A 25,859-nucleotide genomic window follows, 5' to 3' on the forward strand; every position below is an offset into this window, starting at 1 on the left:
CCGAATGGTCTGCTCTGTGGTGGGCAAACGCCCCGACAGAGCTGTCACAAAATTAGCTAGTTGTGTGCCGGGCCTCCCCCCCCACCCTTCCGCCTTCCATCCCCTGTGCCACCCGCTGCTACAGATTCATCGTTCTGGCTCCTGGTGCCTTTACTGTGTGGTACCGACAGGCGATGAGACGTCATCCTACAGCGACGCTGTGCATGGCACTCAAAGCGACAGCCATGAAGTGAATTGTGTCTGTTATTGTGTACGTTGCCTTGGTGCCGTCCCCGTGTCATTAAAGCCTCTCTATGTTCCCGTGTGTTGGAGGTCTGAAACCAAATTATCATCTCAGCGATGTACCATTAAAATGAAGAGCAGTTTCAATCAAGCGCAGCGTCTTACGATAGCTATGTATCCAACAGCTTTTCTCGATTGGCGTTGGATAAAAACTTATTGCAGAAGCTAATGAAGCCCGTAGTATTCTAAATCCGAGACAGCAGGGAAGTTAAACAAATATTTAACCGTCGTTCTACACTGCTACAAGCATTTCCCACAACTTGAAAGACGTGCGCCATCGCGTAGGCGTTCAAAATATCGTTTTCTGCGCAGGAAAAGGGGTATGACCTTTGCAAAGCCGACAGCATTGACCGCTCGGCACCCAGGTGTTCAAAAAGACATTGTTTTTCTTTTGTGCTGGCCGTGGATGCTGCTGTCTACTCCATTTTGTTGACATGCGCAAAAACGTCTATTGGCAACAGGGGCAGGTGCTTGAATGAGATGCTGAAAAAGAACACCGCTGTAATTGGACTAGGCTGCCGTCGGATAACGTGGGGCTGCTTTGCCGTGACTGTGACCGTAATCAGTACTTTGAACGGACCACGATATGCACTGATGCTGAGAAAAGACAGCATGGAAGGCAAATGAAGCCAGTGAAATATAGAAGGCTGGGACCTTGTGTGCCAGATGAACATACATTGTACGTATTATCAAGAAATGATTATGTTTTCACGTGAATAGACAGGATGTAACCTTTTGTGGTTGTTCTATGGCACCTGCGATGTGGTGGCGTGTGCGCCTTCTTTTCTTTCTTTGTCAAACCTTGCCGCGAATGGTGGGTCCTTGTCCCTATTTGACAAGGTGCCTCTAAAGAAAGGTTGAGTTGAAGGTCAACACTGTGTTTTGTTCCTCCTTCGTTTTTTCTGCGCTTACATGTCGAGTAATACTGCTACGAAGAATGCACCAGCACCTGGACCACCAGTAACACTATATATATATATATATATATATATATATATATATATATATATATATATAAGAACCCAACAAACACTGACACTAAGGACAACATAGGGGGAATTGTGCATATATATAAGAACCCAAGCAACACTGACACTAAGGACAATATAGGGTGAATTACTTGTGCTTAGTAAATGAAATAAAGAAACGATGAATTCATGAAAATGAAAGTGGTTGAAAAAGCAACTTGCCGCAGGTGGGGAACGACCCCGCAACCTTCGCGTTTCACGTGCGATGCTCTACCAATTGCGCTACCACTACGCCATTTCCCCATCAACTTTCGTGGGTGTTTATGTTTCCTAGTAGAACCCTGGGAGTGTTAGCCAGCGCCACCACTCACACAAACACGGACAGACACACACACACACACACAGATATATATATATATATATATATATATATATATATATATATATACAGCGGTGAAGCAAGGCTTCGTGAGTTGTGAAGTTAAATTACTTAAACTATTCTTACTTTATTAATACTCATGGACTTATAAGAGTTGATCAGCATAAGTATCTTTGCATGATTTTCACAAGCGATCTTCGCTGGAACCACCATATAGATTATGTGTGTGCCAAGGCCAACAAGTCACTCTGGTGTCTGAGGCGTAATTTACCATTTGCAACTCAAGAAACAAAACTTCTAGCTTATTTGAATATGCTAAGGCTGTCTGGGACCCTTACACTGCTATAAACATATCAAAAATTGAAAGAATGCAGCATCTGGCAGTCAGATTCATATTCAATAAATATCGGCGAACGGACTCCCATTCTCAAATTTGTGTAGAGGCAGACCTACCGACATTACAGGCTAGAACTAAATATGAAAGACTTAAGTATATTTACCTAATAATTCATATCATGTTCATGTTAGGTATACAGACTTTTTTGAAATTTTTTCCGGTGAAACCACTAGAAATCGTAATTCAATGTTTATTCTTTCCCCTGTTTTTCATACCGATTGTTTCAAGTGTAGCTTTTTTCCAAAGGCTATCAAAGAATGGAACTCCCTGTCGGAAGAAGCCGTTTCGTCCTCATCAATTGATTTCTAGGCAAAACACGTTGGAGATATCCTAGTTTGTAAGTAATATACTTTACTTTGTCTCTTCGTTTTCTTCACCGATTTATGCTGTTACCTCTTGGTGTTATTAATTTTAATTTATTGTCCCTTTTTGTGTTTCAATGCACAAGTTTCCATGCAAAAAATATTTGATTTGTAAATGTTCGTATTCCCCTCCTATACCACCCTCCCCAGATCTCAATCACCCAAACAACTAAGCTTATTTGATGACGTTAGTCTCTGGAAACACTGTTATAATGCCTCTCTATAGTTACTCCATATTGAGAATTACTTAGCGAAGATTCAAACAGTGTTTGATTATCAACAAGAAGGAAGAATTACCGATGCAGTGTAAGATTTTAATGACTCCTTATCTTTTCCACTAGGTGAAACCATTTAATGTTACCCGTATTGAGCATGGCAACGTAAGTTAGAAGACAGTAAGTACTTCCGGGAAGACATTGTGTGGTAATAACAAAACACATTGGCTGAGGCACCTTTGAAAGGCATTATCAGAACATTTGTTTGGTAATATTGTCACGTGGTTGCAACCGTGAAGAATACAGAAGCATAACTGCGAATAACAAAACTGACTTTTATTGGGCGAACTCGTGCCCACAAAAGCAAGTCACACTCAAAGCACAAGGATAGCGGCGAACACACTGGCGATTGTAGGGATCTGATCCGCCAGTCAAGGGCGTCAGCTTTTATACATGCGTCATCAATGGTTCCAGAGTATTGCTTGTGCCCGCGTGCCTTCCAGAAAGTACTACACAATTCGCGTCGCAGATGCAGTCAAGTTGCACAAGCTTTGGTGACAACAGACAGAAAATAGAACCATCGATAACATTCGAGAAACTTCCGATACATGCGGATGCGTCCAGCACTGAGCGATAACATTTGTTAGACGGTGAAAAGCGCTAACTCGAAAAAAATAAACAAGCACACATGCCAATATGGTAAAGGAGTTTCGGCTTGTGGGAGTCTCTGGAGAAAACGAACACTGAAACAGAAATTGGTTTCTGTTTGTTGCTTCAGCTGCCTTCCACTGAGTACACTTGGTGTCAGGTCTCATGTTACTGCTTCTACTGAAGTATTTACATTGGATTGCTTCATCGCTGAATGCCGTTGTATCTGACTGCATTAACAAGAGATTCAGAATCCGCTCATGAAGCGAGTCAGCCATTGAACGCTGTAATTAAAAATTTTTATAAATTTCTAAGCGCAGTAACTGTCCAAAAGTCAACAAAACATGAAAGAGCACAGCTAGCTAAGCCCTTTCTCTTCAAATGACCCACCCAATGTTCCGTCTGATAGAATCATACCACTTAAGTGACCAAAACATAAATATTCTAATGAAAGCACTGGTTGGTGAAGATATTGTTAAATTTTTAAAAGTGAAGTGATTGTGTAATTATTTTACCGTACTTAAAACGTGTGCAAGTACTTTAACCGAAAATGTATTTGGTTAGTTAGTTATGCTGCGCTTGTATTTTCCGGCGATCCACCGGCCGGTTTGCTCCACATTCCTGCATTGAAATTACGTGGATACATTATTTGGTGACAACTGTGCTTTCGTAATTTAGGATTGGTTATATAGAGGACCTTTACATGTCATTCTCACACTTATCGATAACAGATTATCAATTTACAAGCTCTTGGTACGCATGAAAGCTCAATATATGTGAAATCCATAGCCTTCAATGCTTTCCAAGAAGCATCGGTTTTCTCGGAACTGTTGCGACACTGTCCCAGCCCTGAAAAACGTTTTTTTAACAATGTTGCTGAAACACACGGCAAAAGCATGCAAACTTGCACGTGGTGCTTCTATAGTGTAGCAATGTAAGCCGGCTTATCCTGCTCGGGTTATCAGGAATGCGAACTGCTCACATGAACAGTCTACCACTCCGAGACTCTCCCTCTCTAAGTAGGCTAGATTTATAATTTAAAATGCACTCTTTTATTGAACTTGTGATTCGCAGCTGTTTGGCCAAAGGCTCATGTTGAATCATTTTTTTTCACGAGGGGTTCAACATCTTGCCATTTGAATGTATTTGGTCCAGGTTATCACGATTCATAATGTTCATTTTCTTTTTTGTATCTTATGAACGTAAAGTAGCGTTGTCAGTGAAAGAAGTTTGGAGAACTTGGATAAAACTGACACGCATTCATTTGTTTTGGACGTTCAGTTGGACAAAGCCTAAGTACCTACCAGTCCGACGTGACTGGAGGGTGACATTTGAGATCACTTTCATATTTGAAGTGTTCATACACCATTTAATAAATTCAGTTTTCGTGCAAGCTAAAAGTTCAGGACCGCAGCTGAGCAGGCTGTTGCTGCGTTAAAGGCTTTTTACATTTTTGAGCCGTTGAGTCGTTGTGAAGGTCCCGCCTAGGCATTAATCAACTGTGACATCCGAACCTTTACTAAAACTGGTGTCACGAACGGAAGGACACAGTACCCCCTACGAGGTATGAGGGATATTATTCGGCCTGTATATTTGCGGTGCTGATATAAATGGAATTTTGGTGGCTGTGAATAATTTGAGTAATTATGTAAAATACCTTGCAGCGCCGACACGTTGCTGTTGGTATGGTATGGTATGGTATGGTATGGCATGGTATTCCTTATTCGATAGCGCACACCCACTGTGGGGGATTGGCCAAGGTTTGGATGAAATTAGGCAATCTTTAAGAAATACTAAAATTGGTAAAGCTAACTGGAGGAAATGAACAGAAATAAAATGTTTAAGAATTCAAGACAATCTCTTTGTAGCAATTACAAATTCCCCCGCGGTTGAGCAAATATCCCTGTGGCACTTTCCAAGATAGCAGGCTCCTAGAGAAAGGATATTTATAATTGAAAAGCTTAAACCAAGCTGTGTAAATCTTGATTCTAGAATATTTTTTCTTGGAGAATTAAAACGATGGCACAATATGACAAAAAATTATCTATTGTTTCATCTTCTCCACAGACTGGGCACAGAGGGGAGGACACCAGACCAGCCCTGGGACGATAGAACTTTAATTTTGGTATTCGACAACGTAATCGGCTAAAGATGAATTCAGTTATTCTGCTGTGAAAGAAATTTTTGGGCCAAGGGAATAGGAGGTGTCGATATTCTGAAAAATTAGCTACAGCTGGGTTCAAAAAGTCTTGAATAATTGTATATCTCCTGAATCTAGTAGTCGTTAGGTAAGCTATTGGAGGAAGTAATGGTAATACAGGGCCACTGAGGGCCGCTCTCGCTAGACTGTCAGCCATTTCGTTCATGACTAATCCTTCATTTGCAGGCACCCAAAGCAATCTAATAAATTTATGTGGGCAGGCATTAGAAAATGAAATGTACGTAAAAGATTAGTGACACCATTCGCTGTGAGTGAGAAATATAAGGATAAAGAATCTGTTATTGTCACTACCGCCGATATTGACGAATTTAGTTTGCGTAAGGCTAGAACTACCAGCTAGGAATTCCGCCAAAAATACGGAAAAGAAGTCCGGAATCCTGATTGCAAATGACCAGTCTATAGCGGGAGACAAAATGCCAATTCCAGATTTTTCTTCACACTCTGAGGCGTCTGTCACTATGACCGTACTTGTAGATAAACTCAATAAATGGTCCTGTAATACGCTGTTTAATATATTATAAGCGAGAAGTTTGTCATTACTTGGGCAGATGTGATCATATATAATTTGTAGGTTCTCTCGCACATCACAAATAGTCGGTACCTCTCAGAGGCGTACATTTAAGGGATTGATGCATGTTTGTACGAAGACCACCTGCGGTGTATAAAAACAATGCCAGTATACTCCGAAGAATATCGCAGGCTGGGAAATAAATATGTATTGCAATCTTGTAATAGGGGATTCATACAATTTTAAGACTGTTTGCACCGCACAGTAAACGAAATCTACACAATATTGAGGGCAACCTGACTTCTTGGTGTAGTATGTTATTGGCAACACATTTCGGTAATTCGCAACAGAGTCGTAGGGCTTCCCGCTCAAGTAGAACAAGGGGACGTAATTTATAAGCTGGAGCACCAGAAAATAAAACATCCAAATTCTAAAATGGGCCGCACATTCATTTTGTATATCATTAAAAGTGGATCTCTCCGCATTCCGGACCGACTGTTGCAGAGCTTACGTAGCATACCAACTGCTCGCACTCCTTTCTTTACCTATATGGTCAATAGGCCGAGCCAGCTGAGGGAGCCGTCATATACTACACCTAAATATTTCACCGACTCCTCTTGAGGTATAGTCTCGAGGCGATAGGATATCGATATGTTAACGGGATTGCTAAGGGGGAAAACCAATATCGAGCATTTTCTAAGGTTAAGTGAAAGGTGAATTTTCTTTAACCAGGTTTCTATGGTGTTGAGGTAGTTCTGTAGTCGATAATATAGAAAGTGAATATCACTGTCTGATGCGAAGAAAACAGTGTCATCCGCGTATACGTATGTTTGTACATCTTGATGAAGAGGAATGGAACACATCAGAGTATTAAATAGTAATGGTGAAGTGACAGCTCCTTGAGGAGGACCTCGTGATTGATTATATATACTCGAGGAAACGTCTCTTAGACAGCAGTAAAATGTTCTTCCATTTAAAAATTCACCAATCCAGTTTGAAAAATAATTTGGAATCTCTAGATTTCGCAATATATCCAATAAAATTAAGTGTTCTACACTGTCGTAGGCTTTGGAAATGTCTAATGTCACAAGAGCACTTATTTGCTTCTGTCGCCGTGCTAATTTTATTCTACTTTCTAAGTCCACGTGAGCATGTCAAATTGAACATGATGGTCGGAATCCAATGTGGCAGGGGCTAAGCAAGTTTTTGTTCTGTAAAAATTTAATCATACGGGCATACAGAATTCTTTCAATTAATTTAACCAAATTTGAAGTTAGCGCAATCGGCCTAATGTTATCTATTGTATATCCTTCCCCATGATTTTTAAGAATAGGGATGACTTTAGCAATTTTCCACGCTGACGGAATCCATGAGAACCGAATTGAGTAATTTACAATAGCTAAAAGGTCATCAGAAGCTTCCTGAAATAAAATTCTGATCATAGTAGATGTTACTCCATCCACGCCGGGAGCTAAATCTGGAAGTCTCTCGACGATTTCAGCCAATTCTAACATGGAGATTTCGGTAAAATCATCTGATGCCCTTCGTAAGCGAGAACAACTTGTCAAGACAGAAGAAAATTTAATTTCTAATCCCTTCGCGATTTCTTGTAGTAATTGTTTCATTTCATCGCTACTTAAGATTATAGAGTCAATATTAATTTGACGTGGAAGAACTTTTCTACCGCGGAGAAAACGGAACAATGCATGCTTATTTTTATCGTTAGACAAGAAGTCAAAGTGCTTACAGTCGTATTCATCTTTGGCTTTAGTAACTGTAGGTTTAAAGACAGCTCTAAGAATTTATAGTCACTCCAATTTTTGGGACTCTGGTTATGCAATAATTTTTTCCAAGCAGCTTTTCTCTTTCTGCAGTCTCGAGTACATTCTTCATTCCACCAAGGACTGTAAGAATTTCTTTTATTCGATCTAATCTCAAATTGAGCCTTTGTTTTAGAACTTCCCAAAGCGGAACAGATAATCGTGGTTTTTTGTTCTGTAGGCGCATCAGACAGAGATGAAAGAACATTTCGTAAGCATCTTTTAAGGATGTTGTAATTTATGAAAGGCATTGATGTAGTCGTTCTTTTCGACGTTGCTTTCCACTCACTACAGTGCTTCATTTTCGTCGCATCCTGCACTATGGTTGTCTGCTGTGTTCGAGACTCATCACCATCATTCCCACGCACACCACTTATGTTACACCGACGCTGTGTTCACAAGTAAGGGAAGTGAAAATTTTGAGCAAACACACCATCATCTCGTCTATAGCATTCTCTACTCGATGCAATTAATTATTGTCCACTAGAGTATAGCTGGTTCTGGCTGCCGATATGCATAGGCAGATGCCACAGATCTCAGAGTCCGTCAGCGAAAAGCCTTGCACTGCATGCCCAATAACGTTTAATTTTTAATGTTGTAAAGAGAAAAAAAATTGTGTGATCGCTCAGTGGTTAGTGCTCTCGACATATACCTGCACTTTGCTTACTTGACATAGAATAAAATCTTAGTGGTGGCGATTGTAGAAAAGTTATTTTTTTCTTCACGCAGAGGCAATGGCGAATCTAAAGACAACGAGGCGTCTTGACGATGAAAGGAGTAATAGCCATGTGTTGTCGGTGACGAAAATGCTCGTCGTCAACAAAACTGAACGGACGGGCAGACAGCACCGACCAGACGAACAGGCGGGACGGATAAAGTAAAGCAAATTTCTAGGAACCTAACTGTTGTCGCAGTTGCAATATATGACCATGACAGCATTCTGCAAGTGAAGACGCGTCGTATTGGTATGTGAGCAGACCCGTAGTGAGCTAAAAAGGCTGTGGAGTTGTCCAGGCAGGTAGATAAATAGATAGCCTCGCAGTGGGCCCCAACTAGGCAAAAATTACCAATCGCATTACCACACCTATCTGGCAACGTGTTGTTTTCTTGTTGTGACGCTATCATTATCATGTTACACGCGACAGCTGGAAGCACTTGTTCCTCACTTACAAGCTGCAGAGATGACCCCATATCCAGCTGTCAATGAAAATTCATGCTTGCATGAAACTGTAACTAATACTGTATTCAATCAAGCGCACTCAACTCAACATTTCTACTTTGATTAGTTCGAAAATGAAATACTGCAGATCAATTGCATTCTACTTGGAAATATCGCCATACAAGCATTGCTAGTAAAGTGGACAATATCTCGGATCCAATCGGATGCGTAGGATTGAGAGTGACATACGAAATGGAGGTGACTCACTGAAAACCGTTTATCGCCTTCTTTTTCTGAAACAAAAGATAATTGACAACACGGCATGCATACGGGTGATTCATCGATACTGTTATCTCCTTGTAGTGGTTTTCTCCATTTTTTGGTACACGCGTGGCAGGTCAGTTGGATTTTATATAAATTGCTGACAATTTTTTAGGGTGGCCAGCGGCCCCCCCCCATGGTCATGGTACCTGTGACGCGCATTTGCTTAAAGTGCCAAATCTGGTCAATTTGGTGCAAGTGTTTTATTTCTTGAGAAAATTATACTTAATTTGTGCTAACCCATAGATTAGAAAGACGTAAATTCACTTGAACTGTTCCCAAGTGTGGACTCCGCAGACATTTCTTTTGCACGTCTGAAAGAGGAAAAATAAAATATGGCGAAGCCTGATTACACAACTGAATGTGAACATTAGTTTGTATATAATATGTATGCTATTTAGAAACTACAGTATATTTATTTCAATTCCTAGAACAGAGGTTGTTGACGGATTCATACACTTTAATGGCTAAATTATGATTAAAAATGTACATTCTTGAAAAGCATCTGCGTGTAATTGCGATTGGTTGCAATATACAAAATCTGGAAATATGTTTCGCGTTTAAACGTCATTATTTGTTTCTCACAATTCTCCTCGATAAGCGGTCACGTTAGTTTTGTTTTCGCAACCTGCGTAAATGATATTTATGCTATAAGCCCATTATATTTCCCATCGTACACGTAAGTCAGTTACCCTGCTGTTTAATAAACATGAAACATGTACTTGTTCCCTTTGCAGCAATTTATTTCCAATCACACTAGCTTGCTGCTACGCATTCACCAAAAAGAATTCGCCAGAGGTTACATACCTTTCCTCGAGCACACGCCATGCCAGAAGGCATGGTTACTCTTCGGCAGGTTAAACGGCCGTAAGCCGCAAGGCAACACTCCATTTTGCACTTCCTGGTAAACTCGGGATTCTGAAAGTACAGGAAATGTTACATAAGGAGAACTTTCCCATATTGCGATATCTAAGAAAATTATCATTGATACTAAGTGATAATAATGCTGTCATTATGCATCCAGGAGACACCTAGTTATGCTTTCTTCAAGGTCTCTATAAATGTGCCTACGAGAAATTGAGAGCATTTTAATTGAGAAAATTGAGAAATGGCGGATTAACGACTGAAAAAGAAAGGTTTTTCAGTGTACTCGGTTGTACCTAATGAAAATTGCCAGGGAGTAAGACATTTCAAAATGCACCCATTGTACGACATAAGACGTCTATTCTACGGCTAATTGCTATTGCTAGTAACGTAGTGCTCATGCGGGTTCATTGTTTTTCATACCATAAAGGAATTTTGACAAATCACCTCAAGCTCATAGAACAATTCTATAAGTTGATCTGGAATACTAGCGCATGCCTGCGCGGCAAATGAACATTCAAGGTCAACTCATAACCAAAAATTATGTAAGGACTGTTTGAAGTGTTTATTTTTCGGAAATTATTGTAATTTGCGAATTGTATTTGGTGAATCCGCAAGGCGTTCCACATGGAATGAATTATCGCAAAACACTAGTCTTTGTATTTATAAAGCGAGCGAAGAAATAGATTAGCGGTCCAGTTACTTTATGCTTATTCACATAAGACGATGTCCTGTTAAAGAAACTAAGTGTAACAACAGTGGATAGTTACCGCAAGTTTTACGGCGCATATCTCGAAGCCCGTTCCATGCTCAGAAGACCTTCTAAGGCGACATTCCTCTCGAACATTGGGGCCGCAATTCATGAAGTACAATATTTGCAGTAATTAACTTGTAAACGCCTAATTGGTAAGCTATATTATTTAGTTCATTGCAAATTTCAGTTTCTCGTTGAAGTATTGTTCAAGTCTTTGAGTTCTCTAGCTCAAGGATTAGACTTGTGTCTTTGCCACAGGCGAGAAAATCAAACTATGATCTAAAGAAACCACATCGTGGACAACGCAGCCACTGTATCGCATGCAAAAATATTGGTTCATACTGTAACGAGAAAGCAAAGAGGTGAAATACATTTACAGCGATTATTTATAACCACGCGCAGTATCAAGAACGAACGCACGATCCTAAGCCCGCCTACATCGTCATCATTTCGAGGCCGCCACGTGGCCAGTGTTGAGAGACTGCCGTGAAACAGCACCACGGCTTCAGGAGTGCCAGCTCGTTGCTGGTTAAGGACAGGAGAGAGCGGGAGTGAGGATGAGTGCGGCTAACTTTCGCACTCATGCTACGGTTTGAGCTACCGAACGACACTTCGGGACTTCGCCAGGCCACGGCGTTCCACGCCAGGACCTGTAGACGACTGCGTCCGTTTGCAGAAAGTAAGCGGTGGGACGGCACGAGCCTGCGTGCTCCATGTCTTGATGGCGCGCCATCCTTAGGGTCGCCGTTCTCAAGGTTCAACGCGACACGATCATCAAGGAGTAGCCACGTTGCAACCATGTTCGACACATCGCAACCACCAGAATGCTATTTTGCTAGTCTGCACGTCGCTTCCCACGTTCCTTCGCCACTTTGTCAGGAAATGAGGAAAGCTATCGTGTCATGCAAGTTTGCTTTATTGCGCATTGCTGCCTATGCACTGTCTCTTGTTAGCCTTAGTTCTGGCTAAGTGTTTCACTCAGTGTTGGTTCCCAAAGTCACGGTCTTTCCAGTTTTGTGCATCCAGGGCTGGGCAAAGATACTTTGGAATTGTGTCGTGATACGTAACAAGTACTTGACATGCAGATAAAAAGTAGTACCGCAATTATTGTATTCACTACGATATTTTCTATTTGTATCTTAAGACACTTCAAAAGACTGGAAAATTGCGAACGCTTGCGAGCAACAATCATGTGCACAAAAAAGCCACCTTATGCCTGAGTTTCCCGGAAGCAGCACCATTCACGCGTTGGCTCCCAAAAATCAGACTCACATCCACGAGATCCTTCAAATCGTTGCTTTGTGAAAACTACTTGACGCAAAGCAACCTGATTGTCTCATTCTTCACACTTCGTAACAAAGCATCACGCAAGACAAACTTCGATAACGATACTATAGCGGCATCAGAATTTGCGCGAAAGACGCTGCAGGCATTGGCGTACGGAGCACAGTACGGTGGCTGCGAGCAAGTCTCATGGCACTGACACATCTAAAAACAAAAAAAAACAAGAAACGAAAGGTCGGCTGCGCGTATACGTTCGCGCGCTTGTTTTCATCGATACGGCGCGAGCGGGCCACGTGACACTGTGGCACCAATAGGGACGCACAGGCCTCATCGCTGCCCTCACTGGAGGGCTCTAGCGGAAAGATAAAAGAATGTCACTGCCTGTAGTTTTATTCAGGTGGCTTAGCGGCAGCAGTATCAGCTTGAGAATCGGAGTTCAGTCAACGTATATAGTTTCGCACGGCGATGTTTCGATAGCCCCCAGTATTTTGTATCTTCAGATACTCGATATATTCTTTCATGTATTGGAAATACACATACCGATGCTCGTCTTACCAGATGTATCGTGATACAGACACAAGATACCCATTGACTATCGAAGATGGTATCTAAGATACATGTAGCTTTGATGCTGCGGAGCACTGTGTTTATCCCGTATAGCAACGGCCTTGTCTTCGCTTTGGGTACTCTCAGGTGACGCCTGACTGGCCAAGCGCAATACGTAAAAAATTATGCAATGTGTAGCATAGACGAAATGAACTATGCGTCTCTGAACGGCGATCCAGAGCGTAAACTTTGCTGCGATTGCGTCGTGCATGGATAGACCATCGTGCCCTCTGTTCACGCGACATATACATAATTATCCCACTTTATGTCCACTGCAGCCTCTCTCTGCGCTCTTCAATCAACCCTGTCCTGCACCAACTCATTCAAACTTGCGCATGCGAATTTCCTAGTTTCATCACCCTACCTAGTTTTCTGCCATCTGCGACTGCCCTTCCCTTCTCTTAGCACTCATTCTGTCACTCTAATGGTCCACCGATAATATATCCTACGCATTACATGGCCTGCCCAGGTCCATTTATACCTCTTAATGTCGATTAGAATATAGGCTATCCTCGTTATCTCTCTGATCCACACCGCCCTCTTCATTTCTATTAACGTTAGGCCCAACATTCTTCGTTCCATCGCTTTTGGCGCAGGTCCTTAGGTTGTTCTCGAGCTTCTTTGCCAAGCTCCAAGTTTGTGCCCCATATGTTAGCACCAATAGCATGCATTGATTGTACGCCTTTCTTTTCAATGGTAGTAATAAGCTTCGAGTCAGGGTCAAGCAGTGTCGGCCGTTTGCGCTACAACCCATTTTTATTCTGTATATTTTCTTCTGATGATCAAGGTACCCTGTGAGTAATTGACCTAGGTAAACATACTCCTTCACAGACTCCAGCGGCTGACTGGCAATCTTCAGCTTGTTCTTCGCTTGCCAGGCTATTGAGCATTATCTTTGTCTTCTGCATATTATTCTTCAACCCCAATCTTACACTTTCTTTGTTAAGGTCCTCAATCATTTGTTGCAATTCGTCCTCAGTGTTGCTGAACAGGACAATACCATCTGTAAAGCGAACGTTGCTGAGATATTGACCATTGATCCTAACTCCCAAGCCTTCACATTTTGATAAATGGAATACTTCCAAGCCTGCAGTGAAAAGCATTGGAGAGATTGTGTCTCCTTGCCTGACCCCTTTCTTTATAGGTATCATCCTGCTTTCTTGTGGAGAACAAAGGCAGGTGCGGAATCTTTGCAGATATCTTCCAAGCTATTCACGTATGCCTCCTGTACTCCTTGATTACGGAATGATTATATGAGTACTGGCATCTCTACTGAACCAAATGCATTTTGATAATCTATGAAATTCATATAGAAAGGTTGACTATACTTTGCAGATTTCTCGATTACGTGATTGATGACATGGCTGTGATCCATTGTAGAGGGTGCCTTCCTGAAGCCCGCCTGTTCTCGTGATTGAGGGAAGTCAAGTGTTGCCCTTATTCTATTGAAAATTATCTTGGTGAAAATTTTATCGTCACTGAAGTTAGGGCAATGGACCTATTATTTTAAATTCTCTAACGTCTGCCATTTTGTAGATTAGCATAATGTTGGCATTTTTTGTTGGCATAATGTTGCCACTTTTCTGGAGCCCTTTAAGTCGTGAGACGTTTCGCATAAAGGGTTGCAAGCTTTTCAAGCTCGATATCTGCTCCATTTTTGATTAAGTCGACTGTTATTCCATGTTATCTTCATGATTTTGCCCGATTCATGCCTTGCAACGTGCTTCTAACTTTATCGCAAGTTATAGAAGGAGCCTGTGTATCCTGTTTATTACTACTTCGAAAAGAGGTAGCTTGGCTAATCTGGGTACTGTACAGGTTCGTATAGAACTCTTCCGCTGCTTTTACTATATCATTGAAATTGCTGATGATATTACTCTACTTAAATTTCAGTGCATGCGTCTTGTCTTGTCCAGCGCCAAGTTTCCTGCTCCTTGGTTTCATGCTGCGTCCATTTCTTGCTGCTTCCTCAGTCTTTATCGCTTTAGAATTACGAATATCCCTTACTTTCTTAGTGTTGATCAGTGCTGACAGTTCCGTGAATTCTATATAATCTCTTGAGATAGATAGTTTCAGTCTTGGTCGTTTCTTTATTAGGTCCTTGGTTGCTTGGGAGAGCTTGCCTACTGGTTGCGTTGCGGGTTTACCTCCCACTTCAATTGGTGCTTCTGAAGCCAGCCTAGTTGCTCTTTCATGTCTTACCTCTACGTCAACTTAATCTCTGTGTTCTAAAGCTGCACATTTGTTTACAAGCACCAGCCTGAATTGGCCTGCTTTTACCTTTACTGCGCCAATGTTAGCCTGTTCCTTCGGACTAATTTCAATCTTTGTCTTTTCATATTGAGGTAAATCTCAGACGTTCCTAACCTATGATCACTGCACTTTATCGTACCTAACACTTCTAAACCCTGCACTATGGCGGAATCAACAGAGAGTATGCAATGTATTTCATTTCTTGTTCCTTCATTAGGGCTTTTCCAGGTCCACTTCCTGTTGCTACGTTTCCTGAAGAAATGTTCTTTACTCAGAGTTTATTCCTTTGAGAAATTATACCAATATATCTCCTCTAGTGTTCCTAGAATCGATGCCGTAGTTGGCAATTGCTTCTTCACCAGCCTGTCTTTTCCCCACTTTTGAATTGAGGTCGCCCATGACTACAGTATACTGACTTTGCACATTTCTCATCGGTAATTCAACATCTTGCTAATATTGTTCTATTTTTTCATCATCGCGACTGAAGGTTGGGGCGTAGGCTTGTACTTGTTGCCCGCTATGTCCTTATGGATTAGGAGTCCTACCCCATATTGCTTCTTATCTGCGAGAGCGAAAATAACCACTTTATTTGACCAAGGGATTCAGGCATGTAGGTCTCAGGGTCTCCGCATGACCTTGTATATAGATTGTACTGAAGGCACTGGGCAGCGGGCATGGTGCTAGTGGATGAGAAGAAGACGACGAGGTGTGCTTGCTTCCCCGTTTCGAGATAGCACCGACCTGTTTTAAGCCTACCGCTGCAACCTAGAGCTAGTGCTGCTAGGTGAACACCCCCCCGTTGCATTTGGTGGAGCGGCTGGGTTTCTCTTCAACATCCTGGAACTCCGCAGTCGGACGCTACTACCAGCTGTTACAATGGATGAACCTTTCCCATATTTCTCCAACTACCCCGGTCATGTACTAATTGTGGCCATGTCGTCCCTGCAAACTTCTTAAGCTCGTCCGCCCACCTAACTTTCTGCCACCCCCTGCTACGCTTCCCTTCCCTTGGAATCCAGTCCGTAACCCTTAAAGACCAACGGTTATCTTCCCTCCTCCTTACCTGTCCTGCCCATGCCCATTTTTTCTTGATTTCAACTATGACGTCATTACCTCGCGTATGTTTCCTGACCCAATCTGCTCTTTTCTTATCCCTTAACGTTACAGCCATCATTATTCTTTCCATAGCTCGTTGCGTCGTCCTCAATTTAAATAGAACCCTTTTCGTAAGCCTCCAGGTTTCTGCCCCGTACGTGAGTACTGGTAAGGCACAGCTGTTATACACTTTTCTCTAGAGGGATAATGACAAGCTGCTGTTCATGATCTGATAATGCCTGCCAAACGCGCCCCAGGTCTTTCTTCTTTTTTGATTATTTCAGTCTCATGATCCGGATTCGCGGTCACTGCCTGTCCTAAGTAGATGTATTCCCTTACCACTTCCATTGCCTCGCTACCTATCGTAAACTGCTGTTCTCTCCCGAGAGTGTTAAACATTACTTTAATTTTCTGCAGAATAATTTTAGAGCCACCCTTCTTCTTTGCCTCTCCAGGTCAGTGAGCATGCATTGCAATTGGTCTCTTGAGTTACTAAGCAAGGCAATATCATCAGTGAATCGCTAGTTACTAAGGTATTCTCCATTAACTCTTATCCCCAATTCTTCGTAATCCAGGTCTCTGAATACCTCCAGTAAACTTGCTCTCTTTATGGAGGGCTACGGTGGCTGTGGAGCCGCTACAGATATCTTTCAGTATCTTTATATACGGCTCGTCCACACCCTGATTCCGTAATGCCTCCATTACTGCTGAGGTTTCGACTGAATCAAACGCTTTTTCGCAATAAATGAAGGATATACATATAAAGGTTGATTATAGTCCGCACATTTCTCAATCACCTGATGGATAGTGTGAATATGGTCTATTGTTGAGTAGCTTTTGCAGAATCCTGCCTGGTCTTTGGTTGACAGAAGTCTAAGGTGTTCCTGATTCTATTTGCGATTACCTTAGTAAATACTTTGTAGGCAACGGACAATAAACTGATCGGTCTATAATTTTTCAAGTCTTTGGCGTCCCCTTTCTTAGGGATTAGGATTATGTTAGCGCTCTTCCAAGATTCCGGTACGCTCGAGGTCATGAGGCATTGCATATACATGTTGGTCAATTTTTCTAGAACAATCTGCCCACCATCCTTCAATAAATCTGCTTTACCTGATCCTCCCCAGCTGCCTTCCCCCTTCGCATAACTCCCAACGCTTTCTTTACTTGTTCAGGCGTTACTTGCGGGATTTCAAATTCTTCGAGACTATTCTCTCTTCCATTATCGTCGTGGGTGCCACTGGTACTGTATAAATTTCTATAGAACTGCTCAGCCACTTGAACTATCTTCTCCATATTGGTAATGATATTGACGGCTTTGTCTCTTAACACATACATCTGATTATTGCCTATTCCTAGTTTCTTCACTGTTTTAGGCTTCCTCCGTTCCTGAGAGCATGCTCAATTCTATCCATATTATACTTGCTTATATCAGCTGTCTTACGCTTGTTGATTAACTTGGAAAGTTCTGCCAGTTCTGTTCTAGCTGGGGGGCGTGGTATATGTTGGCAATAAAGATCGGAGGTGTTTTACGTTTTGTGGGGATGACTTTGATGTGGACACATGCGCTGGAGGAGGTGATTGTGTGTTCTCGGTAATAGAGCGATGTATCAGTGCAGATACCCGAGGAGGGGTGTTGGTGGTGTCTGAGTCTATCGCATGGTAACTGGGAAGTTTGCCTTGGTGTTGTGAGTCCTGTAACAAAAGGAGTTGGGGGATGGCAGGTACCAAGATTTGCAGCAGCGCGCTTACCCCTAAAGCCGCGGCAGTTCCATTGGATTAGTGATAGGTGAATAGAATTATCCCGGCCCGCCATATTGGAGCGTGTATGGGGCGAGGATAGGTTTTCGTGGTTGTAGTTGAAGTGGGATAAGAATAGTAGGTGGGTGTAGGATGGAGGTATGGGAGCCCTCATGTAAAGAGCTGGCATTTGATCTAGCCTCTGAATGCGCGTCTCAAATTGCGTAAAAGCATGTTTGAGAGTTAGCCTTAGGCATGTGAAAAGTGTGTCCATCTGTTGGTCAGGACGAGAAGATACCTGCTCGGCAAGTGTTGTGAATTTTGCTTGGAGGCGTGCCTCCAAAGCTGCCAATTTAGCGTTTAATTTTGATTCCAAGTCTGATTCCAAGTAACCGTCGTGCGAGGCCGATGTGCGTTTATTTTTATGGGTAAATGAGCCCGGTGTGGTGGGTGACTCCACAGTGGGTGGGAAGATTCGTGCTGGGGAGAGATGTTGGGGAGGGGGAAACAGGGTTGTGTGTTAAAAGTGTTGTGAGGCTGCTTACCTCCAGACGCAGTGCCCAAAGCTCCTGGTCACGGCGGTCCGGGGTTGGCGGGGTGTTGCTTCCCAGTTTTGTGGTCACGTTGGGCGTCTTCAGCATGTCGGTCCATGTCAGTCGGTCCGAGATCTTGGAGCGCCCTGTTTGTTGGCGAGCAGATCGTTCCGGGTGTTCGGATCCTGCACTGTGCAGTAAATGGTGGTCAACTCGTCGCCGCAATCGTGCTTCGCATTCGGAGGTGGGCTCGGTTGTCCTACGGAAGTGGCGGTGCTTGCATTCCCGGGTCTCAGACAAGTGCGGGGCTTAGCAAATGACGCAGACGGTAGTGCATGTTGGGGTTGGTTGCTTCAGGTTTAACTCGCCGCATCTGGAGCACTTGAGCGTCCTAGGTTGGATACTGACATCAGTGCGATGGCCTGTGATCCGGCAATTACTGCAGGTCTCGACCCTTCGTGTATAGGGCGTGCTTAGATGCAGTCGCCCACTTCAAAAAATTTTTCGCGGGCGATGGCTTGACCGAAGGTGATGAGATCGAACGTATGAGTCCCATCCGTCGGGCGTCTGGTATAGTTGCATGGGGGCTGTGGGTGATCAAGTCTGCTGAATGTTCTTGTAGAGATTCTTTTCAGTACGTTTTCGCAATAACTTCCATAACTGAGCCATCAGGGGGTACAATATATGCCGCAATGGCATACTCAAGTTGGTCGTAGATAATGTTCTGGAGTTGTACGAGCTTGAGAGGGTCATCTTGAATTCACCGCAGACACCATGCAACTGTTATTGATGCGTCGAATCCGAAGTGTCAGCGTAGATGGGTCAATCAGTGCAGCGGCCTGTACAACAGTGGTGAGGAGGTAGCGTGGCTGGAGCATCGTCAGGTCAAGCGCTCTCTGGGAGCGGAAGACGACATTTATAATCATCTCGGGGAAGAGGTGGCAATCGCTTGATCTTTTGTGCAGCTGTACGGAGTGCGCGTAGCTTCGTCGAGGAGCTCTGTAGTGCGGGAGTTGTGGAGGTCACCCGCGACTGACGCCGCGCCTCCCACACAGCCGGATCGGCGTTTGTATCGTGGGTCGCTTTTCTGGTTTCCCGGTTGTTCACCTGGGTTCTCAGGACTTGGGTCCACTCCCGAGGGTAATACTGGATCAGGTCCATGTCCGTACTTTGCACCTGAACCTTCATGGAAGCCACAGTAGGGGATGTTGCGTCGCGATGCGTCACGAGGCCTAGCACGCCAGTGGCGCAAAGGGCCAGGTTTTCGGGCCTGGTGTCCCCCATGGGCTTCGCCGAAACCTCAAGAGGGGTCAGTAGAGAGCGCTCACCTGTATGAAGACGTTGATGCAGCTGTGGGCACTCGAGATACCAGCGCTTGGCAATTTTCACTCTCACAGAGCGGAGCCGAAACAAAAAGAGCCCCTAGTGCCCAGTTCCGGGAAGAAGATGGCCCGTGGGAAACGGCGAGAAGGCCGCTTCCCATGTGACTCCCGACGAAAGAGGCCCGGAGAAAGGCGGTCGGTGAAGGTCGCGTCGTCTGGGTGGTGTCAGAGTGTCACGCATCTCGGGGCCGTGCGGATGTTAGGAGAGATGGAGTCGGGACACGCAGGCTAGCACAGCAAACAGACTTTACTGAGAACAAACCAAAAATAAAACACACTCAACACTCAGTTAACTCGACACAACACTCCTAAGAAATGTAACGCAATAAAGAGCAAACGGCACCTTTGTCGCCCAATTAATGGCGGCTATGTCCTAATTGCCGGCCACGTCAGTCCTTAGTGCGTTTCGCGCGAAAGTCCGGCAACCCTGGCCTATGGCTGCGCGTGAACAAAAAGGAACGCTCTTACAAAGTTCCGTTGTCGCACGTCTCTCCAATTCCGATGCGCGTCAGCTCTTGGTCCCAGTCAGTGCTTCTGCCGACTTCGCAAGCTTTGTTGCCTTGGTATATCGACCGGCAGCTCCTCCGTCTCGGATGTCGGTGTCCCGAACTATGTCAATGACGGGCACTCTGGCCTCCCTGGTTAGGCCTAAGGCCAGGTTGCGCTGCTACTTCTCCGAGTGCCGACGAGATGCCTCGGGGACTATCGTTCGTGCTGGTCTGCCTCTGAAGGGGGACCCCATTCCTGGAGTGCCCGGCACCGCCGTGAGATGCAAGGAGTCTCGCTCGAACGTCGCCGAGGTCGACGGCCACACCCTGGATCGCCAGCGTCACGGACTTGGCCGAACCTCCATGGCTCCCGTCGCCAGTGCGAAGCTGACGCTCCAACCTTTTTGGCCCAGAGCCACGTCGATAATGCCAGCTCAGCGCCGCTTCTCTCCCGATCACAGTTCTGGTCACGCGCCTCGAGGGCTCGTGCCGTTTGGATCGATCGGCGCGCATCGTCCTCTTCTTCTCTTTTTGTTCCCCATGCTTCTTACATATGACACAAAGCACGCCCACAACACGTCCGTTCACTTCGGCCGACCGATTGTAACTCCTCTAATCTCGGAGTCCTCTTCAGCAGAGGACGTGGCCGTTAGTCAACACTGCATAAGCCTCAGCAGTTCCAATCTGACTAAGGCCAATAATACCCCACAATGCCTGAGAGTTCCGCAAGGAGTAATGCTAAGCTAGCTTCAATCGAGAGGGTTCGTGTGTTGAGCGTTGCCAGATTAAGTTTCCAGTGGCGGCCTGTCCGGTCCAGAAATTCTTAGCAGCCTCTGCTGCGTTGCAGGTCTGGCCAGCGCCCTCGCCAGGTGCTCCGCAGCTGCTGGAGACTGAGGGCCATTGGTTGATCGAATGAGTCAATTGGGAGGGAGTGACCGGATACTGCACAATGGAGACCAATTCCTGTTCTGGTGATGTGGTATCATTTGTTGAAGCTTAGTGGGTCTTCCTAATTTGGTATTACGGCACTCCAAATGTTTGACGGTGTCAGGCGCCACTCCCAGCCTGGAGATGTAGTGTACTGGAGGAGGATTTCAGCGTACGAATTTCAGATTAGTGGCCCGATGTTCAACCTCTGCTCCATGTGCCGTCTCAGTCACGACAGCAATGGGAACACTTCTAATGGGACACTTAAAGAAAGACCCTAGGATTTGAACTTCTGACTATAGCAACTGGGCAATCTAGATAGCTCAGTCATATAACCCTGTATGCGGCGAGGTCACCTTATGGCGGAGAAGACTAGCCTAGACGATCCTACATGTCTAAAAGGTCCCTTAAATTATGCTCGATAGACGGGTTTTAGATAGGCAGGTGGCCACATAATATATGGTTTTATATCGTGGTTTCGAACCACACGTAAGCACACAAGCAGGCAGCTATGAAAGCGGCTAGGCACACTGAACGTTTTCATCAAGCTTGAACAGCACTTAAAACAAGTAGGGAAAGAAATTATGGCGGAGAAGTGCGCCTCACTGACCCGGAAACCACGAGCCACGTACGCATGGGGACACGTCCATCTGCTGACTGGCACGCCCAGCTTTCCCAGTCGCAGTGGCTACCGAATCAGGAATGTTATGTCTTTTAATGTGCTACGTCAAACGTGTCTGTGACGCAGAGGGCGTCATCCGCCAAACATGGCTTGTACAATTCGTGTAGGGAGACAGCCGTGCAATAAATGATTACAAGAACAAGCCGTGGCTTACATCGAGGGGCGAGCCATCGGCCGTGACTTGGGCGGACTGGAAGGAGAAAGCTATAACCAATTTATGCTAGAAAGCAGCACAAAGCTAACGGAGTACTACTAAACGCGGTAGGTAGCACTATGTAGCACTATTCCCAAATGGTTCTAACAGCGTTGTTCCGAACCATGCGTAATCACGTAAGCAGGTAACAGCGAAAGCGGCTAGGTACACTAGGCATTTGTAACTAGTTTGAATAGCACTTAAAACGAGTAGAGAAGAAAAGAATGGTGGTGCGGTTTGCCTCGCTCACTCGCATTTGGCAAATTTGTTAGATGCGGTTTAAGCAAGCAATCCCACCTGACCCAGCGAACGGCGTTCCACGTAAAGAAAACACGTAATACACTAAAAGAGTAAGAATTGCCTACATCTAGGCAACGATAGCAAAGTAAGGTACGTGGGTAGTACGTTGCCGAAAAAAAACAATGATATTATAACACAAATTTGTTACATGTGGTTATAGCAAGTGATTCCATTTGACCTAGCAATGGACGTTGCACGTCAAAAAAAGGAAAATAAAGAAAAACTGCATTGTACATTGGAGTCCATTGCAGCACAGAGCCCTTTGCGACCTTGTCCGTGATAAACCTTCAAAGACAAACTTGACAAACCTTGAAAGCCTTGAAAGCCTAGAAAGCTTTGAAAGATGAGTGAGAGGGTTTTAATTAGCAGAACGCTTATGGGTCCCATTGAAGCTGAGCTAACCTCTGGCACGCTAAAAAAAGTGCGAGTGCATAAGAAGACGGCTGCTGAGCGAGAGGAGGAATGGGAAAGAAAATGCATGTTATAAACCTTTCAAACATAATAAGCCAGGCTTCCAGAAATCATCTAAACCTTTGACCTAAAGAACAACGACCTCCTTATTAATAATTTATGAGCAAAGCATGAACCAACTAGCCCAGCAACAAATTTTGTTAACTCCTTATTAATGTAGTCAGTAATTTCATTGTGGAAGAAAAATATACGTGCATTTTGGTAGCTCACCTTTTTCACTACCACCTTCTCTGGGCTTCGTTTGGGGTGTTTCAAGACCTTCCTGCAAAAGAACTCTTCGCGAACTGTTTGGCCAGGGAACTTCCTGTAGTCTTTCTGGTAGTTCTGCTTCGCCTTCACCTCTAGGCATTCCGATTTTAGCTTCCTGCGACAAACGAGCGTAAATGATTATTGCATTGGTTGAATGTGGGAAATGTGGTTCAGCTTACTTATATTGGCCTTGTGGAGCTAAGGCATTATAACGGCTTCTATGGGGGCCTCTTAGAAAAAGCGCATATTTTGGATAAAGAAACATGTTCAGCAGTAAGGTGACATCAGCACAAACTGCTAATGCTTGCGGAAAGGACTTGTGGCTTAGTATGTTGTACTCATAAATTCTTACGTAATATATGCAGCGTGGAACTGCAAATGATTTTCAAAGACTTTCTTTAGATTCCTAATAAATTTGAATAATGTGTGGGCTGAGGCTTCGCTTCGATGTGGTAGACGCATCATTAGACAGATTCAGCGTAGGGTTCACCGGTGGCCATATGATAAAAACACAACCACTGTTTACCTTTTCCAAAGGTGGCGGGGTCTCACTTATTTATATTATATATAGGCTTTTTTAATGAGAGTGCGAAACATTGGTCGGCAAAGCAATCGGAGCTCAGACTCACTTAGAAAAATATTTTTTAGGTCTATCACGATCAGCACCAGAATGCCCGTTTAGCAAAGCAAAGATTTTTCTCAAGTAAGTTTGAGCTGAACTATTCAATTGATAAGAAAGCTACAAGTACTGATGCTTGAAGCGGGGAGAATACTTTCATCTTACAAGCGCACGAAATGAATGTGTGGCGTTTTTTTTCTTGGGGTGGTAAGAAAAGCCGCGGGGTTATATATAAAATATCAATCGTCTAAGCGTGCAACGTTTCAACAATGAGCAATTTTGATCAAAACGGGACACGGAAAAGCTACGTTGCTCTCTGGTCTAAACCTTTGACGTAGAAGTCTACGCACTTTCACTTTAACACTAACCACGTAAACATTTGTGTAACATCGATTCCCAATACTCAAGCTCCTCAATTTAGGTGCATATGCACAAAGGACAAGAACTGTAGGTCATAATTCAAACATTTGCGCACGGACATAGCCCATCAGAATTGCCCATCGTTAGTTTATCACGAGTCAAAACAAAAAAGCACGAAAAAAAAAACGCGCCACGCTTTCATACAGCAACAAACCTGCTCAGTCAGATGCACATACAGCTAATCTCTTCCTAGAATTTTGTCTTCGACACCTAAAACAAACTCGATACCTCGAACACAGTGGAACATAATAATAAAGCGTTATAAAATTAGTGAAGTTGTTTCTGAATTTTCTGAAAAAATTTTGTATGGTGGCTGCTACCAATAAATACATATTACTTTTCTAAAATAAATGGTGAAGTTTGTCGAGGCTGCGTGCCCTGCAGTTAACGAAGATAGAAAGCCTGTTTGCAAATGAACTCAACTTCATCAAAAATGAGGCGACTTTGACTTGGCCAGTTGAAATGTCATCACTGTAATGTCATTGGAGAGAATGAGACCTTTCCCGCATTGAGTATAGTAGTCAGAACATGGACGTTTGTCAGGCAGTTGCGTCTGCATTTAGCCCCTGCATCCCAGACAATGTATTGTCTAAATAAAGCACTCATTCGTTAAAAAAACACAGCACTGAGATCCCGCTCTAAAGACATATTACATACATGGGAACTCTTTTCAGGCGCTTATGGTCACCATTCGACAGGCCCGACGTTGGCGCCATGCCGCAGGAGCAAGTTGTATGGTAATGTGTATTCCAACGCATCCTCTGCCTATTTTTTTCTTTACAACTCCTTATTTGCTGAGTGACTGCACCATCTTGAAGCAAAGTTCTACTCTGTGTATAATTGAGCTGCCGTTCCCCTGTAAAACTATTCTTGAAAAAGACTTGCCTCCGGCCGAAACGATGAAATATTTCTTTTTGCATCGAGGGCCTGTTCAAATACTCATACTCTTTATATATATTCTTACAGGGAGTGTTTCATCGACAGTAAACGGCTAGCACTTTCGAGTCAAGATTGCACGGGCACATAAGTTTTAGCAGGTCTTTCTGTCCGACAGGAGAGACTTTGCCCCAGCCCCACTACATCTTTGTCTTCGCCACTGTTCGTCACATTATCACCGGCTGGTTGTGGTCAAAATTCGTTATCACAGTTGCAACGTTTGAGGCGGATAATATGTGCGATGTCGCTTCGCGTTGTGGCCGTCGATGAAGTGAGTGCCATGGGAATTATCTCATAGGTAACAGGAGTCACCTGGCGCAGCACGCGGTAAGGCCCAACGTACCGCGACATTCACTTGTCACAGAGGCCGACACGACGAGATGGGAGCCAGAGAAGGACGAGAGAGCTGGGTGGTAAAGCAGGATCCCGGTGTCGGCGATCGTAAAGGGACTTTTGTGCTGTCTGCGATGGCGAGAGCCGAGGGCGGCCTACTGTGCGCCCGACGAGCGCATGCGCGATGGCGTCTTGCGCGTAGGAAGTCGTGGACGTGGACGCCGGATCAGAAGGGATAAAGATGTCAAAGGGTAATAATGGACGGCGAAGATAGAAGGGTTAGTTGAAACTTACAGGTTAGAAACTTACTGTACTGAAGAAGGGTTAGATGAGAAGGTGAGAAAGAAGTTAGATGAGAAGACCGAAGGGTTAGTAGCCGGCAGTGTCATGACACGATGAGTTGTATGCTAATGTGATGTCGGGACGGCAAGGTCCCAAAAGTGGTGATCATCA

The 25,859-nt window shown here is 44.0% G+C and overlaps 2 protein-coding genes and 1 long non-coding RNA gene across 9 annotated transcripts in view; 1 reads left to right on the top strand and 2 right to left on the bottom strand.

Annotated features, from left to right (window-relative positions):
- LOC142564559 (venom metalloproteinase antarease-like TtrivMP_A) overlaps positions 1-25,859 on the bottom strand; it is a 126,409-nt gene that overhangs the window by 61,824 nt on the left and 38,726 nt on the right. The window lies entirely within an intron of this gene.
- Positions 823-9,066, top strand: LOC142564562 (uncharacterized). 3 transcript variants are annotated; one of them, XR_012824603.1, is made up of 4 exons: positions 823-961; positions 2,260-2,363; positions 2,730-2,783; positions 8,530-9,066. It is a non-coding gene; the product is annotated as an uncharacterized LOC142564562 (long non-coding RNA). The 3 variants fall into 3 exon arrangements; XR_012824604.1 differs by having other exon boundaries at positions 2,273-2,363; XR_012824605.1 differs by lacking the exon at positions 2,730-2,783.
- LOC142564406 (uncharacterized) lies at positions 9,465-24,853 on the bottom strand. Its single transcript, XM_075675401.1, has 4 exons — positions 24,795-24,853; positions 23,060-23,213; positions 10,088-10,198; positions 9,465-9,594 (listed from the first exon to the last, which is right to left on the bottom strand). The coding sequence occupies exons 1-4, from the start codon at positions 24,851-24,853 to the stop codon at positions 9,544-9,546; spliced, it is 375 nt and encodes a 124-aa protein (XP_075531516.1). The 3' UTR covers positions 9,465-9,543.

The sequence above is a fragment of the Dermacentor variabilis genome, chromosome 11, assembly GCF_050947875.1.
Source record: "Dermacentor variabilis isolate Ectoservices chromosome 11, ASM5094787v1, whole genome shotgun sequence".
NCBI lineage: Eukaryota > Metazoa > Arthropoda > Arachnida > Ixodida > Ixodidae > Dermacentor > Dermacentor variabilis.

Bases quoted from the DNA above. Each gene is read 5' to 3' on its own strand.
- LOC142564406 (XM_075675401.1), bottom strand. From the start codon at position 24,853: ATGGCGCCAACGTCGGGCCTGTCGAATGGTGACCATAAGCGCCTGAAA. The intron at 10,199-23,059 runs GTGAGCTACCAA...CTGTACTTTCAG, and splicing joins AGAAGGTGGTAGTGAAAAAG to AATCCCGAGTTTACCAGGAA. The intron at 9,595-10,087 runs GTATGTAACCTC...TTCCTCTTTCAG, and splicing joins TGGCGTGTGCTCGAGGAAAG to ACGTGCAAAAGAAATGTCTG.